The sequence below is a fragment of the Panthera tigris genome, chromosome E2 (genome assembly GCF_018350195.1).
Source record: "Panthera tigris isolate Pti1 chromosome E2, P.tigris_Pti1_mat1.1, whole genome shotgun sequence".
Taxonomy (NCBI): Eukaryota; Metazoa; Chordata; class Mammalia; order Carnivora; family Felidae; genus Panthera; species Panthera tigris.
The window spans coordinates 49,167,768-49,185,223 of NC_056674.1; the positions used below are offsets into that span (position 1 = coordinate 49,167,768).

The 17,456-nt window shown below is 44.9% G+C and overlaps 1 protein-coding gene across 9 annotated transcripts in view; it reads right to left on the bottom strand.

The window, feature by feature from the left end:
- Positions 1-14,687, bottom strand: part of WDR59 (WD repeat domain 59) — an 85,290-nt gene extending 70,603 nt beyond the window's left edge. For 7 of the 9 annotated variants that reach the window (XM_042968395.1, XM_042968397.1, XM_007083357.2 and 4 more), the window contains exon 1: positions 14,544-14,687. In XM_042968395.1, the coding sequence (XP_042824329.1) occupies positions 14,544-14,586 (43 nt within the window). In that variant the 5' untranslated portion in view covers positions 14,587-14,687. Of the gene's footprint in view, positions 1-13,656; positions 13,717-14,543 lie in introns of those variants that run through there. The other 2 variants (XM_007083360.3, XM_042968394.1) reach the window with 2 other exon arrangements.
- Positions 14,688-17,456: the final 2,769 nt, after the last annotated feature.

Sequence of the window (17,456 nt, forward strand, 5' to 3'; positions counted from 1 at the left end):
GGAGTATCCTGAAAGTGTTTAAAAATGACACGGAAAAATACAGGAGCCAAAAGCTGCAAACAGAGTATCATAATTCACCATATCACCTCATCAGAGGAAGTTATTATTTAAAAGGAAGACAAAAAAACACTAACTGAGGTTTCCCTACTCCTACCTCAGAAAAAAGGGGCCAACATCATGTTCGTAGCAGCACATTAAGGACGGTCATGCTGGGCTGTCAGGAGAATGCAAAGAGGGAAAGCAGAAAAGAGAAGATCCCCTAACCAGGGTAGAAGCTGGTGCTCTGTGGGGGACAAGAGTCCCCGGAAGGCCTCCTCGCCTCAGGGCACCAGGCAGGGACTGGCTGGGAGATGCTAAGTCTGGGCATCAGGGGGTTAAGAACCACAGCAACCCCGTGATCCTGCTGCAAGAGAGGAAGCGAGCCCCAGTGATGGCTAGGAGAGAATTCCCTGCGGGAGAATTCCCCCGCAGCCTGCAGGAAGGGGAGATTAAAGACTTAGAGGAGTAAAGTAGCATTTTATACCTACTATGAACTGAAATTTAAATCAGCTACTTATGCCTTAAAAAACACTGAAGAACATATATCAGAATGTTTCAATGGCAGTTGTTCCCACAGGGTTTTTGTCTTACTCCCCTACATGAGCCTACGTTTTTGTACTACTTACATATTTACATGACTTTATAATTAAAAAAAAAAAAACTTTTTCTCAAAGGCATCCCAAGCCTCTTCTGTTTCCACGCTTCCGTCCTAGCCTCAGTCCTCAACGCCTGCGGCCTGGCGGACACAACCTCAGACAGTGCGCCTTCCCCACTCCTCTGTTCCACCCGACACGGAACTTCTGAAAGCGGAGCTCAGACTACATCGCTCCACTGCTCCAAAACCTTCCTTGGTTTTCTACTGAAGACTGAAGACAATCAAGCGGAAATCTTCCAAACTGGATGCTTCCAGAACTTTTTGGTCTGACCTTCCTTCTCTACTTGCCCAGGCCACACCCATTCAAAGCTCTTACCTTTCTCCAAGGTCAGCGACGCTCCCAATTCTAAAGAGATGCTTAAGCTCCTCCTCCCATCCGGAAGGTCCTTCTCGCCTGCTCTGCTGTTGAAATTCTACTCATCCTTTAAGTCCCAAGACATACGTCCCCTAAGAACCTCACCCAGAGTCTGCCATAGGGATTCCACCCTCTCCCAAAGCACCTTCTCTGCCCCCCGTCACAGGGCTTGCTGTCACTTGCCATGTGGTAGCGGCTGCTGCACACGTTTATCTTCTAATAACTAACTGGGGAGCCCCCAGAAGGCAGGGTCCATCTTCTTTCTCCCAGAGCACCCAGCGAGGTGCTTGGTACATGCAGGTGCTCTGTGAACATCTTCTGTTTGGAAGATAGGTCAGAACCAGGTCAAAATCTGGGTCCTTCCTTTCCAAAATGTGCCAAGGCGCTCCTTGACATCTCAAAGAATTTTTTCTATAGCTTCCCTTGGTAATTTATCATCCGTGAATTTATCTACATCTGTAAAGTTCCTTCACTTCTTTAATGCCTTTTAGAATAATAAACTTTAGTAGTTCGCTGTCTGCTCTGTGAAACCTTCAACAAGAATAGAAACATTTGACGAACCAAATGTGTGCACCTTACTCACACTTTATAATGTAAAATTCCAATCATATCTTCTCTCAGCCTTTGTTTTTAAGGTACTGTAAAGTCCTCTCCTGACTGCAGGAAAACAAACTTACTGCTCAGAACTGCTCCCTGTCAAAAGAGGTTATCTTTAGGTGCACCTGGGTGGCTGGGTCAGTTAAGCATCCAACTTTGGCTCAGATCATGATCTCACGGTTCACGGGTTCGAGGCCCGCATAGGGCTCTGTGCCGACAGCTCAGAACCTGGAGCCTGCTTCAGATTCTGTGTCTTCCTCTCTCTCTCTGCCCCTCCCCTGCACGTACTCTCCCTGTCTCTAAAAAATAAACATTAAAAAAAAGAGAGAGAGAGAGAGAGACCTTTAAACATAAGAGAATAAAGTTTCTAATAGCCCTTGTTCTTCCAATTGCAGGATGGGAGCTTTTGTGACACACTTCAGGAGTCGTATGACCTTTCTGAAATAACAACCATGGCGCTGACAGTGGCACTTGATTCTTGTTGGCCTGGAAAATATGTAATGAATAATTTGGAAAAAGCTGGCTAACTGAAGGCTACTAAAAAGACATCAACTCCAAGAGACTGTGTAGGCCTCTGTACACGAATGGATGCTGCTCTGGTTTAAAAAGCCATTTCTGCACAAAGCCAGCTGTGTTCATAAGCGCTTGATTTCACCAAACCAAGGAAACTGACCACAGTTTATCAAAAGGAAGAAAGACTCTACATGGCATTTCTGCATGTGTAAAATGGAAATCATCTGGCACAGCAGAAAGGGTGTGCATGGGCTTTGGGGTCAGAATTGGATTAAAAACTGTCTTTTACCACTTCTCAAGTGTACAGTAGAAAACGACCCAGCAAAGGCTGTCACAGACCTCTGGTGTTGTTGAAATTAGCAGATATTTTTTATTAGCTATTTTAGTTGATTTCATGGCAGTATCAGAACTAATGATCACTCTCTCCTTAAGACCTGTGGCTTCCATAACATGACTCTCTCCTGGGACCTAACTCTGGACGTCCCTTTCTAGTCTGTTCCTAATCAATCCATTTCTCCCCATCTCTGCCTCAGCTCAGGCCTGTGTCGGTCCTCACCTGGAAAGAGACACCCATCTACCACCAGCCCAGCTCCACCCTCAGGGCTGGTGCTGGGTCCCACAGCGCGCAGGATGAAGGACAACACCCTTAGCATGACATTAAAGGTCACTTAAGACCTCTCTCTGGCTCACTTCTACAGTCCATCTTAGGCCTCTCACCTTCCAACCCCGTCCCAACATTCCCGCCATGATGAATTTGTTACCATGAATTCCCTCCGGCCCTCCGAATCCAAGCAAGCACCACCCTCTCACCTCCGGACCCTCGCATCAGCCGCTTCCTCCGCCTGGGTGACCCTTCTCTCCAGGCTTCACCTGGCCAATGCCTTCTTGTCCTTCAGGATTCAGTTCAGGCTCATCCCAGGAAGTTATTCTGACCCATCCCCTCTTGCACACACCAGGGAGTTACCTGTGCTTCCACAGGACCCAAGGCTTATCTCTACGTAGTACTTGTGGTACTTTACAATAATCCCCTATTTACTATTACATGACCTCGATCTGACTGCAATTCCTTAAGGGTAAAAACCAATTCACAAGTACAATGCCTCGCACAGCACATGGCGTGTACTCAATAAATGCTACCTATCATAGACAATATAGGTCTTAAAAGCTCATGCTGTATAAAAACTTGTACACAAACGTTCATGACATCATTAGTCCTCACAGGCAAAAAGCGGAAACCACCCAAATGTCCAACAATTGATGAATGGATAAACAAAACGTGATATATCCCTACAGTGAAATATTATTCAACCCTAAAAAGGACTGAGCTTCCGATACATACATATGGATGAGCCTTTAAAAGAACTAAGTGAAAGAAGTCAGTCACAAAGACCACATAGTCTAGGATTCCATTTCTATGAAACGTCCAAAGAGGCAGATCTATAGAGAAGCAAGCAGATTAGTGATTGCTTAGGGCTGGGGGGGGCGGGGGGAGGGGGGAGCTGGAGGATAGGGGGCAGGGGAGGTGATGTCTAAAGGGTACAAGGTTTCTTCCTAGGGTGATGAAAATGTTCTAAAAATGACTGTGGTGATGGTTTCACTCTGTGAATGTACCAAAACCCACTAAATTGTGTACATTTTAAACAGGTGAATTATACAAGAGGTGAATTAGATCTCAATAAAACTGCTACCCTCCCCTCCCACCAAAAAAAATTGATAAATACAGTGTGCTCTTGGTTTCGGGACTAGATTCACATGATTCATCACTTAGATACAACACCCGCTGTTCATCCCAACAAGTGCCTTCCTCAATGCCCATCATCCATTTTTCCCTCTCCCCTGCCCCTCCATCAACCCTCAGTTTGTTCTCTGTATTTAAGAGTCTCTTATGGTTTGCCTCCCTCTCTGAAACTATTTTTTTCCCTTTCCCTTCCCCCATGGTCTTCTGTTAAGTTTCTCAAATTCCACATATGAGTGAAAACATATATCTGTCTTTCTCTGAACGACTTATTTCACTTAGCATAATACCTTCCAGTTCCATTCACGTTGCTGCAAATGAAAAGATTTCATGCTTTCTCATTGCCAGGTAGCATTCCATTGTATATATAAACCACATCTTCTTTATCCATGCATCAGTTGATGGACATGTGGGCTCTTTCCATACTTTGGCTATTGTTGAAAGTGCTGCTATAAACATTGGGGTACATGTGCCTCTATGAATCAGCACTCCTGTACCCTTTGGATAAATTCCTAGTAGTGCTGTTGCTGGGTCGTAAGGTAATTCTATTTTTAATTTTTTGAGGAACCTCCACAGTTTTCCAGAGCGGCTGCACTAATGTGCATTCCCACCAACAGTGCAAGAGGGTTCCCATTTCTCCTCATCCTCACCAACATCTGTTGTTTCCCGAGTTAACATTTTCATCTTTTAGAAAACAACCGGTATGATACTTTACAAATGGTCAGGGGACACTGAATTTGGAGATGGATTGCATTACCAATCCATTTTGGATTTACAGTTAAATTTTGGTGCAAACACAATGGTTCTGTTAGAAAGCTCATCTCTCTGGGAAGATAATATATAGCTTCATAGGGCTATCTTGCTACCCTGATTCAGTGCAAAAGAAAGCCTCCCTACAGAGACCACTGCTATCTGCAGAACAAAAGCCAACGTTTATTTCTTCAAATAAACTAGCAAAGAAATCAACTCTTCCTCTTTCAACCTCAGCTGAATTAGAAAGAGCTGTTCAAAAATATGAAAACACTTTGCCTATTCATCCTTCCAAATGACGCAAAGTGGAAACATCCAATCAGTGCAAATCAGAGCTAGGTCAGCTCCCCGAAAATCAGTTTGTCACATGCCTGAGCAATGACTGTAACGTATGTACTATCAGATTTCATAGAATAAAACCACAGACTGAAACCCACTGACATAAAAAGGATCAGAGCATTTCCAATGACAATATCCAATCTCTTTAAATCAGAGACAGCCACTGCTGCCAAGGCTGCTTTTGAACCATCCTTGTCTAATGCTTTCTAGAGGTTTGTATCCGAGGTTCTGTTCACACACTCAGCACAATGGGTGTTTCTTGGGAAGTCTCCGTCTAAAATGAGAACATCCTCACGTTCCCACAAGCTAAGATGGCACAGAGTGAGTATCGCTAGGAAAATCACCTAACCTTTCTGAATCTCAGGTTCCATGTCTGTAAAATAAGAAGGCAGACGGGCTGTCTTCCACAGGTCCTCTCGGCTCCATAAGGCTATCTTGTCGGGCTGTTTCTTGCTTCCATACACAAGCTTTCTAATATAATCATAATAATTAACACGTAGCAAGCAATTAATATATGCCGATCACTGTGCTAAGCGCTCTATGTTGATTATCTCACTCAATCCTCACATTAACTGTCAGGTGGTGTGCAGAAAAGAGTAACCCCAGCAGGCAGGAGACTGCTGACCTCAGAAAGGCCTGCTTGCAAGGCTGGCTTTTGGCTGGTGTCTGGGAACTTGGATTTGGAGTGTTCCCACCATTCCCTAACTGATAAGAGTGGCTCACTGTGCCTACGCTGTGTGTACAAACAATGTGGTTTATGCTGAGCGCCTGCCGCCCCGCTGGGGGTGTGCGATTGTGATTCACGCGCTCCAGAGGGAGCCTGGGTGACCCGCCCCAGATAAAAACCTTGGGCACTGAGTCTCTGATGAGCTTCTCTGGTACATTTCACATGCGTTGCTATAATTCAAAACTGGAGGAATTAAGCACGTCTGAGGGACTCCATTGGGAAAGGTCTCTTGCACCCAGTTTCCTCCAGGCTTCACGCCATGTGCCTTTTCCCTTTGAATTTGCTTTGTGTCCTTTCACTGTAATAAATCGTAATTGCAAATACAGCTGTGAATCCTCCTAGTGAAACCAGGAGTGGTGCGGGGAATCCTGGACACAGGCAGATACTATTACTCTTGTTCTAGGTATAAAGAAACTGAAGCTTAAAAGGAACTAATGTGCCCAAGATCACATGGCAGATAGATGACATAACCTGGATTCTGACACTGTGCTCCAACTCCAAACCCTTAAACTCTTGGCTGTACATACTCTTCCCCCATTCATTACTGCATCTTTACATCAAATGTTCTAGAAAACAAAGAATTTGCGGAATTCACAGAATAGTCACTTTCACCAAAAACAGCTCTACTATGCCCTTCCATCCCCATAGTTTTCAAAATGAACTTTCAGGGAAACTAGGAAAGCTGGGACCAAAGCTGGACTGCTCCAGGAAAATGTCTGGACTATATTAACTATTCATAGCCTTTTAGTTAAAGAATTTGCCGAGTTGTGTTTTATTTTTGATTTGTTTATTTAGAGCAAAAAAAAAAAAAAGCCTCAATTTTTATCTGTCTGGACGAGTTGCTGTAATGTTGAGACTAATAAGTCACCCACCATTAGGGAAGCAGGGAATACACTTTCTGCTGAGATGCTTCATTTTTAATTTCAAAAAGAAACAGAGAAGCAAGAAAAAATTTATTGGAGAATGTCTCTATGAACGTAGAATATAGATTTTTCTTAAATAGACTGAAAAAGCACAACGTATAAATTCAACTGCATTAAAAATACACTTCTAGGGGCTCCTGGGTGGCTCAGTCGATTAAGTGTTGGACTCCTGACTTCGGCTCAAGTCATGATCTCACGTTCGTGGGATCAAAGCCCACATAGGGCTCTGAGCTGGCAGCACAGAGTCGACTTGGGATTCTCTCTCTCCCTCTCTCTCTCTCTGCCCCTGCCCAGTGCGTGGACCTGTGCCCATGCACATTCCCTCTCTCTCAAAATAAGCAAACAGTAAAAAAAATTTTTTTTCAATAAAATACAATCTTCAAAAAGAGAGAGAGAGAGAAGAAAGAAAGAATGAATGAAGGAAGGAACAAACTTGACCACAGTGTGAAGAAGTGAAAGGCTGCTTAAAAATGATGAAAACCTTAGTGGAGTCTGTAAGACTAAAGGGGAAAAGAACTGTACATAAGCACCGCACTCCAGCTGATAACGTCACTCCTACAAGGGTACAGGTTAAAATTCTGAAACGACTATCCATGTATTTTGGAATGAACAATAAGTAAATGGACAGAGGATGGCTGGGGCCCCGTTTCTCATGACTGGCGTGGGAGATTACTGACAAGCAGAGGGTGGAGCCACAACGACACTTGTGGTAATGACTTAGAGTAGATGTTAAACATGATCTCCCGTTCAGCTTGATATACAGATGGTTACATATACATACACTTACAGATACACACGTATTCATGGATTAGTAGTATATTTCCTGTTTTGTCATATGAGTGCCTGGAAGCGATGACACCCCAAGAGCAACGAGCACATCTGTAACCAGGTTTTAGTATCTGATGTCATTCTCCAATAAAAGAAACCAGGACTCCTTGGACAAATGGCTAATTCTGGGACTGGGGCAGGAAAATATACATGATGAGAGTTAAGCATCTTATAGTACCAGAAAATAAGGAAGTACTGTGTATTTTAAAAACCTACAAACAAGTGGAAACAATGATGGGGGTCATGCCAAAGGAATACATGAAACATCTGAAAGAGCTCCCAATGGTGAAAACTGGGACAATTGGAGCGACAAAATAAATATAGTAAAATAAAGTAGTATTGGATTATAATCCAAGGTATAAAATATATATCACACTGATACAAGCAACTAATTCAAGAAAGAAAGAAAGAAAGAAAGAAAGAAAGAAAGAAAGAAAGAAAGAAACAACCCTCCACTGTTTATTTTTTTTTTAATTTTTTTTTTAACGTTTATTTATTTTTGAGACAGAGAGAGATAGAGCATGAACGGGGGAGGGTCAGAGAGAGACGGAGACACAGAATCTGAAACAGGCTCCAGGCTCTGAGCAGTCAGCACAGAGCCCGACGCGGGGCTCGAACCCACATACCGCGAGATCGTGACCTGAGCCGAAGTCGGATGCTTAACCGACTGAGCCGCCCAGGCGCCACAACCCTCCACTGTTTAAATTCAGGCCTCATGGGGGACCCTGGACGGCTCAGTTGGTTGAGCGCCCGACTTAGGTCAGGTCATGATCTCACGGTTCATGGGGTCAGGCCCTGTGTCGGCCTCTGTGCGGACAGCTCAGAGCCTGGAGCCTGCTTCGATTCTGTGTCTCCCTCTCTCTCTGCCTCTCCCTTGCTTGCGCTCTGTCTCTATCTCTCAAAAATAAACAAACATTAAAAAAAATTTTTTTTAATCTAAAAATAAATAAACAAACTTAGGCTGCATATACAGACGATTTTCCAAATAGTGTAGTATAAACAGAAGGCAAAAAGTAAGTTTATAGTAGACAAACCTGACAAGCACTACTTCAGCCAGGTCAACATCAACAGCGATATGTCACTTTCACAGTAAGTACCGTTGATACGATGTGATGAGAATGATACTTTATCTCTAGGGTCCTCCCTGAAACCCATAAGCCCAGTCTAATCACGAGAAAGACCATCAGACAAATCCGAACTGAGGGATACTCTACAAAACACCTGACTGGTATTCCTCAACACTGTCAAAGTCATCAAAGACATCATCTGAGAAACTGTGACAGCCAAGGAGCCTGAGGAGTTGCATGTAAATGTAATGTGGCGTCCTGAACGGAATCCCAGAACAGAAAAAGGACATTAGGTGAAAACTAAGGAAATCTGAGTAAAGTATGGATTCGAGTTAAGTATCAATATTGATTTGTTAATTGTAGAAAATATACCATACTAGTATAGGATGTTTTTGTAAATATTTTTAAAGTTTTTATCTATTTTTAGAGAGAGCACAAATGTGCACAAGAGTGAACACAAATGTTAAATTAAAAAAAAGAAGAAGAAGAATATAGCGCTCAAACTCACAAATTGAAAGATCATGACCTGAGCTGAAACCAAGAGTCAGAGGCTTAACCAACTGAACCACCCAGGCACCACAGAGTATAAGATGGTTTTTAATAGGGGGAAATGGGTGCAGGGTATATGGGAACTCTCTGTACTATCTTCCCAATTTTTCTGTAAGTCTAAAATTACTCTAAAATTTATTTTTAAAACTATGAAAATCTAAACACCTTTTTCCTAATTCGTGTTAATAGTGTTCATCAACATAATTGATTTTTTTACACTTATTAACTCAACAAATATTTATTGAGTGCTACTGCATACCAAGCACCCCTCACGGTGCTCCCCCTGGAGCTGCCGGCAAAAGATGAAAATAAACAGTGACTGAGGGCGAAAGTGGTACAAGATGCGATCTGAGAAGTAGGCAGAGACCAGCCCACAAAACAGTCTAAAATAAGGAATTTATATTCTACACTCCATGCAATAGGAAGTCACTGAAGCATTTTCATCAAAGGAGGGATATGAACAAAATAAGGTTTTAAAAAAATCACCTTGATATTTTATCACAGCTTTAACCATAATCGCCAAAAAGTGGTAACAACTTGAATATCCATCAACGGGTGTATGGATAGACTGTGGCCTCTGCATACACTGGAACACTACTGGTGGGCAATAAAAAAGGAGACTAACTGGGATGCTTAACAACCAACATAGATGAATGTCAAAGGCACTGGGTCAAGGGTGACAGGCCAGGTTTAAAGGGCTCCACACTGTACAATCCTTGTCTTACATAAACCACCTCAGCAGCTGCCAGAGGGTGGTGCTATGACTGTCTACACAGGGGCACCAGGGAACTGTGTGGCGGGGTTCTGTTCTGTATTTTAATTGTGGTGGTGGCTACAGGACTACGTACAGTGGCCAAACTCAACAAATTTTACACTTAAAAGGGAGAACTGTATATTAACTATATTTCAATAAACTTGGTTTTAAAAAAAACTCTGGGGGAGGAGCCTAGATGGCTCAGCAAGTTAAGCATCTAACACTTGATTTCAGCTCAGGTTATGATCTCACGGTTTGTGAGTATGAGCCCCATGCTGATTACTTGGAGCCTGCCTGGGATTCTCTGTCTCCCTCTCTCTCTGCCCCTCTCCTGTTCATGAGCGCACACTCTCTCTCTCAAAATAAACAAATAAACTTAAAAAAAAAAAAAAAAGAAAAGCCTTTAAGGGCACCTGGGTGGCTCAGTTGGTTAAGCGTCTGACTTCAGCTCAGGTCATGATCTTGAGGTTCGTGAGTTCGAGCCTGGCGTCAGGCTCTGTGCTCACAGCTCGGAGCCTGGAGCCTGCTTTGGATTCGGTGTCTCCGTCTCCCTCTGCCCCTCCCCTGCTCACGCTCTTTCTCTCTTGCTCGCTCTTCCAAAAATAAAATAAAAAGCATTTAAAAAAATTTTTTTAAACAAAATAAAATAAAAGCCTTTATTTTTTTTTATTTTTTTATTTATTTTTTTATTTTTTTTTTAACGTTTATTTATTTTTGAGACAGAGAGAGACAGAGCATGAACGGGGGAGGGGCAGAGAGAGAGGGAGACACACAATTGGAAGCAGGCTCCAGGCTCTGAGCCATCAGCCCAGAGCCCGACGCGGGGCTCGAACTCACGAACCGTGAGATCGTGACCTGAGCTGAAGTCGGACGCCCAACCGACTGAGCCACCCAGGCGCCCCTAAAATAAAAGCCTTTAAAAAAACCACTGGGCTCTGTGGAAGATGAAGTGGAAGGATGCAAAAAGCCGGGATGCAGGGAAAGTGGTGCTGAGTATGTCCAACTCCTTTGGAATACTGAGTTTTAGACACCTCATGGCTGCCAAAGCAGAGACATTAGGCAAACTGTTGCCATGGGTTTGGATTCCTGTCTTCATCAAACTCCTATTCTGAACTGTTTCTGCTCTTCCCATTGGTTTAGAGCTTGTGAACTGCACATTCCACCATCTTACGTCTTTGAGAGTGAAACTATTTCATCTCCAATGCAAGAGCATAGCTACTAGCTACAAGTGGCTATTTAAATGTCAATTAATTTGGGGCGCCTGGGTGGCGCAGTCAGTTAAGCGTCCGACTTCAGCTCAGGTCACGAACTCGCGGTCCGTGGGTTCGAGCCCCGCGTCAGGCTCTGGGCTGATGGCTCAGAGCCTGGAGCCTGCTTCCAATTCTGTGTCTCCCTCTCTCTCTGCCCCTCCCCCGTTCATGCTCTGTCTCTCTCTGTCCCAAAGATGAATAAACGTTAAAAAAAAAAAATTTTAATGTCAATTAAATTTTAATTAAATTAAAAATGCAATTTCTTGGTTGCCCTAGCCCCATTTCAAGTACTCAACGGTCACATTTCCATCAATACAGAAAATTCTACTGGACGGTGTTGCTCTACAAAGTTATCTCTAAGTTTTCTTACAGTCTTAACACTCATCGATTCCAGGGATCACTTCAGAGCAGTTGCCAAGCACCACAGGTTCTTTACTACTGATCAGTGACAGGGACATCTCAAGGCGTTGTTTTATAAAGTGGATGACTCTTGTAGAAAATGTGAAAAAAGAGTTTCATCTGCAGCGCCTGGGTGGCTCAGCCGTTAAGCATCTGACACTCGATTTCAGCTCAGGTCATGATCTCACAGCTCATGGTTTGTGAGTTCGAGCCCCACATCGGACTGGGCACTGACAGTGCTGAGCCTGCTTGGGATTCTCTTCCCCCCCACCCCCGCCCCACCTGCACTACGCATGTGCATGGGTTCTCTCTCTCTCAAAATAAATAAATAAAAACTGTAAAAAATAAAAATTAACAATTCAATAAAAGAATATCATAAAGAGACTACCATCAATAAAGAAACCATCAATAAAGAACTTAATTCCAGGGCACCTGGGTGGCTCAGCTGGTTGAGGGTCCGACTTCAGCTTAGGTCTTGATCTCATGGTTCTTGAGTTCGAAACCCACATGGGGCTCTGTGCTGACAATTCAGAGCCTGGAGCCTGCTTCAGATTCTGTGTCTCCCTCTCTCTCTACCCCTACCCCGCTCATGCTCTCTCTCTCTCTCTTTCAAACATAAATAAACATTAAATAAGAAAAAAAATCTTAATTCCAAACAATTCTTTTAAAGAAAGAAAAAAGTTTCACCTTTCAGGCTGGGGGTTTTCTCTGAAAAACCAAAATGCTTTAAGTTTTTAAAAAACAATTTAAAAACAATTTTTTTTAATGTTTGTTTATTTTTGAGACAGAGAGAGCAAACAGAGGAGGGGCAGAGAAAGAGGAGACACAGAATCCGAAGCAGACTCCAGGCTCTGAGCTGTCAGCACAGACCACAACTCTGGGTTCAAACCCACAAGCCATGAGATCATGACCTGAGCCGCAGTCAGATGCTCAACCAACTGAGCCACCCAGGTGCCCCTAAAAAACTATTTTTAAAAGAGGCAGGGTGTTTTGAAAAGTTTATTGTTCTGGCTTTCCTTTTCAAAAACACAATATGAAGAGTTTTGATTTTTTCTGTCTGAATGAAACAGTTAATAAAGTGGGTCCAGATCCCTCCCATTGCCACCAGAAACAACCACAAAACCCTGCTAATTCAAACTAGGTTGCACCTTTCCAAATGAATAGAAAAATATAAAAAGAAAAAGAGAAGCTCCCGCAAGGCAGTTAAATTGCCCAATTTACTTTGTTCTCTTCCTATGACAACTGCTGTTCAGATTTAATTATTTGATATTACTTCATACATCCTAATATATGTGTCAGCACCCTCTCAGCAGGCCTCTTCAATTACATCTCCATAGAGAAGGAGGGGTGTGACTACCTGGGTTTCAGTGAGAATTAAAGCATTTGCAGATTAGTAGCTTCCAAATTAGCAGGCTCAGAGGTACCATACACGACTCTGTTGTTAGTCCCCGTGAAAGCAATTAGCAAGGAGGACAACAGGAGTACACTTCTTTTTCCCTAGGAGTCTGGCGCCTCCCTTGGGGACAGCAGGCCTCCCAAGACACCGTGCTGACAGTGCAAAATGTCTCAGAAACCTTTAATCCGAATGCTGCGGCTCAAATTCTCCCTGGGGGCTATGTATCAGAGGGGACCACAGAGCAAAGCGGTGGGTGGCTCCTCTACTCATTAATCTTTATGGCAAAAAAAAAAAAAAAAAAGAAAAAGGGATGGAGTTTTAGAAAGAAGAAACCACATCACCCCTTGATGTAATCCAGAGTTCCCTTCAGTATAATTCACCTGAGTACTGATACAGTGTGCGCTGTGCCCCAGGCAAGGGCTCAATAAATTCCTGTTGAATCAATCTGTGAATGAAAGCCTGGCCCACAGAAGGTAGTCAATAAATATTTGTTGAATAAATGGAGAATCACCAAGACCCTGTCCTGGGTGATGGAGTAAGGGAAATGGGATATTTATTGTGGAATGACTGTATGACAGCTTCCTACAGACCGAAGCAAAGTAGTGCAATGAACCCAACAAGATTCCTGGGGCCGGATGCCTGCATTCAAATGCCAATCTGGCCAACATAATGGGAGGCCTTGGCCAAGTCACTTGAGATCACCCAACCGAGATCATCTTCCTCCTTTGGGGAAAAAAAGAGGTGGGGGGAGGGGGATAATATCGGATAACATCTACTTACCTTGGTTCTTTCATGAATTAGGAAAAGAAAATGTAGACAAGTCGCTTAGCACAAGGCCAGGCATTAGGAAGGCACGACATAGAAAAACGGTAAAAAAAATCTCTTTAGTAAGTGCTAACGTTCCTGTTCCTGGAGGCTTACCACGTGCCCGTCACTGTGCCACATATTCTAAATATAAAATTCTCACGCCAACCCTACGGAGGTAGGAACGACTCGCACCTTCTCACAGGTGAGAAAACTCATGCACTGAGGGGGAATGACCGGCTAGGGCTAGGGCTAAGCCGGGATTCTAGGGCTCAGCCCGGATTCGAACCCGAGCAATGCGTGCAGCGCACACGCCTACTCTGTATATAATACTTTCACTATTCTACCATCAGCAACCACTTAAAAGCTTAGTTGCAGAAACAGGCACTTTACACGCAGTCTTGTTTTTCTTTTAATCGAATCCACTCCAAAGTCCTGTGAGGCAAGGTTAAGGCCACGCAGGTGAGGCTCAGAGAAGTTGTGCGGCTCACCCAAAGTCACTAAGCCTCGAGTCCCGGGGCCTCGGGGAGCATATCCTCTCCTCACCACCCTGGTCTGGGAAAGCCTTCCCTCAGCAGTCACTCGCGCTCAATCTTTGCGCTTCGGTGTCCCAAGGCCGACCCTACTACCCGGACCACCGCGGGGAATCCCGATACCCCATCCGCGATCGCCCCAACCGCCCCCAAAGGTCATCAAGGCTCCCCTCGTCCGCTCGGGTCTGACAGCTCCGGGTCAACCCTAACCTAATTCCCCAGAGGGGGCTAGAGGATAGCCTTGGCACCCCCAAGACGGACTCGGCAACGTGGGGGAGGGGAACCACGGAGGGCGCATGCCCAGAAGGCTCCATTTGGCCCCCAGCTCACCTGCGAGTCGCGGAACTCTACCACCACGTTCTCGCTGCTCCATCGCGCCGCCATCTCCGCACGCAGCCGCCCGGCCCCAGGGCTGCGCGTTCCCACCCCCCCGAAACCTGCGTTCCCGGGCTCGGTGAGCCCCACGCAGCCCGCGAGTGAGCCCTGCCACGCCCCGTCCCCCTCTTCCGCCTGACCTCAAACCATTGGCTGACCCAAACGCAGGCTCCGCCCCCTCTCCTCGGCTCCTCCAATTGAGTCACGGCGCCTACCCCAAACAGACACGCCCCCTCCATTTGCGTCCCTCGGCTTGAGTGACCCACGCTCCCCGCAGCTGCGGGTACACGCCCCCTGTCGCAAGCTCTACCGGGAGTCGTAGTCCAAGGGTGAGCGGCGCGGGGGGTAACTCGCGGAGAGCTCGCGAGTTAGGATTTGGCGAGGGGAGGCGCGTGTTGTCCTCCCTGTCTCTTCGCGGGTGTCCCCCAGTAGGGCCCCGGCGAACCAAAACCCGGCATTCGCGCAAACCAAAGATTTACCTCATCTCCTGAGGCCGCCAGTAAAGGCATTGATAAGTCCGAAGGAACGATTTTTTTTTTTCATAGGAAACAGCAGTGCCTACCAAAGTGACCAGGGACCCCAGGGGGTCTCCAAAGGTGAAACATTTTTCACAATCGTACTAAGGTAGTTATTTGCCTTTTTCACTTTCTTTCCAGAAGCTATGTGGTATATAGTAAACAACATAAGCAGATGTGAGAATAGAGCTTTGCTCTTGAGCCAGACATTAAAGAGATCTGCCACTCTTCGCGCTAGAGTTTTTTCGTTTTAGGAAACAGGTATTTTTTACTTACAAAATGTATCAATAATAATGCACATTAATGTTCAAGTGAAATCATGAAATAATATATATTAAATTCCTGGTTTTATTTTTTTTAATGTTAATTTATTTATTTTGAGAGAGAGAGAGAGCATGAGCAAGGGAGGGTCAGAGAGAGAATCTACAGCAGGCTCCACACCTTCAGAGTAGAGCTCTACGACGCGTGGCTCTGTCTCACGAAACCGTAAGATCGCGACCACAGACAAAACCAAGAGTAAGATGCTTAACCAACTGAGCCATTTAGGCATCCCTTGGTTTTAACTTCTAATAGTTACTTTCAGTAGATACGGCCCACATGAAAGTTTGGTAGGGAGGGTCCTTAATAATATTTAAGAGTGTGAAGAGCTCCTGACAAAGAGTTTGAGAACCACTGTGCTGATATGGTGAGTGGTGATTAGGTGCTCTTCTTTCGTCCCACCCTCTCAAATCCCGGCTTAACTGGCTTAGCTTCAATTTCTTTATAGAAAGGAGAAATGGGGGCGCCTGGGAAGCTCGGTCGGTTAAGCATCTGACTTCGGCTCAGGTCATGATCTCACAGTCTGTGAGTTCGGGCCCCGCATCGGGCTCTGTGCTGATGGCTCAGAGCCTGGAGCCTGCTTCCGATTCTGTGTCTCCCTCTCTCTCTGCCCCTCCCCCACTCATATTCTGTCTGTCCCTCTTTCAAAAATATATTTAAAAAGATATATTTTAAAAAAAGAAAGAAAGGAAAAATATATTAACAAAAGAAAGAAAGGAGAAATGACCTGCTTCTGTTTGGTTCTTGTAAGGAGTTAACCACAGGGCCAGGAACGTAGTCAACACTCAAGTGTAAACTACTATTGTTAATGTTATCACTATTTCTAGGTACAAGTCCCGGCATGAATAGAGATAAGAAGGATCACCTTTCCTTCTGGAGTGTTGGATATAATGGGGAAGACTGACAATATCAACAAATTAGGGTGACCAACTTGCCCAGGAATCCCTTCAGTCCAGACAAAGTGGGAGAGTTGGTCACAGTACAACAGGTACACAGTTTGGAGAATAAATAGGGTTTTTTGTTGTGTGTTTTTTTTTTTCCTTAACTTTATTTATTTTGAGGGAGAGGGAGAGTGAGCACATGAGGGAGGGATAGAGAGAGACAGAGAGAGAGAGAGAGGTAGAGAGAAAATCCCAAGCAGACTCCATGCTTATAGCATGGAGCCCCATGCAGGGCTGAATCCCAGGAACCGCGAGATCATGACCTGAGCTGAAATCAAGAGTCAGACATCCAACCTACTGAGCCACTCAGGCGCCCCTATTATTGTTGTTGCTGTTGTTGTTAGTGTTTATTAGTTTTCAGAGAGAGAGAGTGAACGCACATGCGTGTGCGTGCGCGTGTACACACACACACACACACACACACACACACACACACACACACAGGGGTAGGGGCAAAGAGAGGAGGGGACGGAGGATCTAAAGCACGTTCCATTAGGACAGCAGAGAGCTCCATATGGGGCTTGAACACGTGAACCTCGAGATCATGGCCTGAGTCAAGGTCAGACTCTTAACCAACTGAGCCACCCAGGTGCCCCAATTTTTTTTTTAATTTTTTTTAATGTTTATTTTTGAGAGAGACAGAGACAGAATGCGAGTGGGTTAGGGGCAGAGAGAGAGGGAGACACAGAAGCAGAAGCAGGCTCCAGGCTCCGAGGTGTCAGCACAGAGCCCGATGTGGGGCTCGAACCCACGAGCTGTGAGATCATGACCTGAGCCAAAGTCGGATGCTCAACCGACTAAGCCACCCAGGCGCCCCCCCGAATTTTTTTTTAATGTTTATTTTTGAGAGAGAGAGAGAGAGACAGAGACAGAGTGTAAGTGGGGGAGGGACAGAGAGAGAGGGAGACACAGAATCCGAAGCAGGCTCCAGGCTCTGAGCTGTCAGCACAGAGCCCAATGCAGGCCGAAGTTATGACCAGAGCCAAAGTCAAACGCCCAACTAACTGAGCCACCCAGGTGCCCCCTGAATTTTTTTCATGCTTCTTTATTTTTAGAGAGAGAGAGAGAGCGCGCACATTAATAGAGAAGAGGCA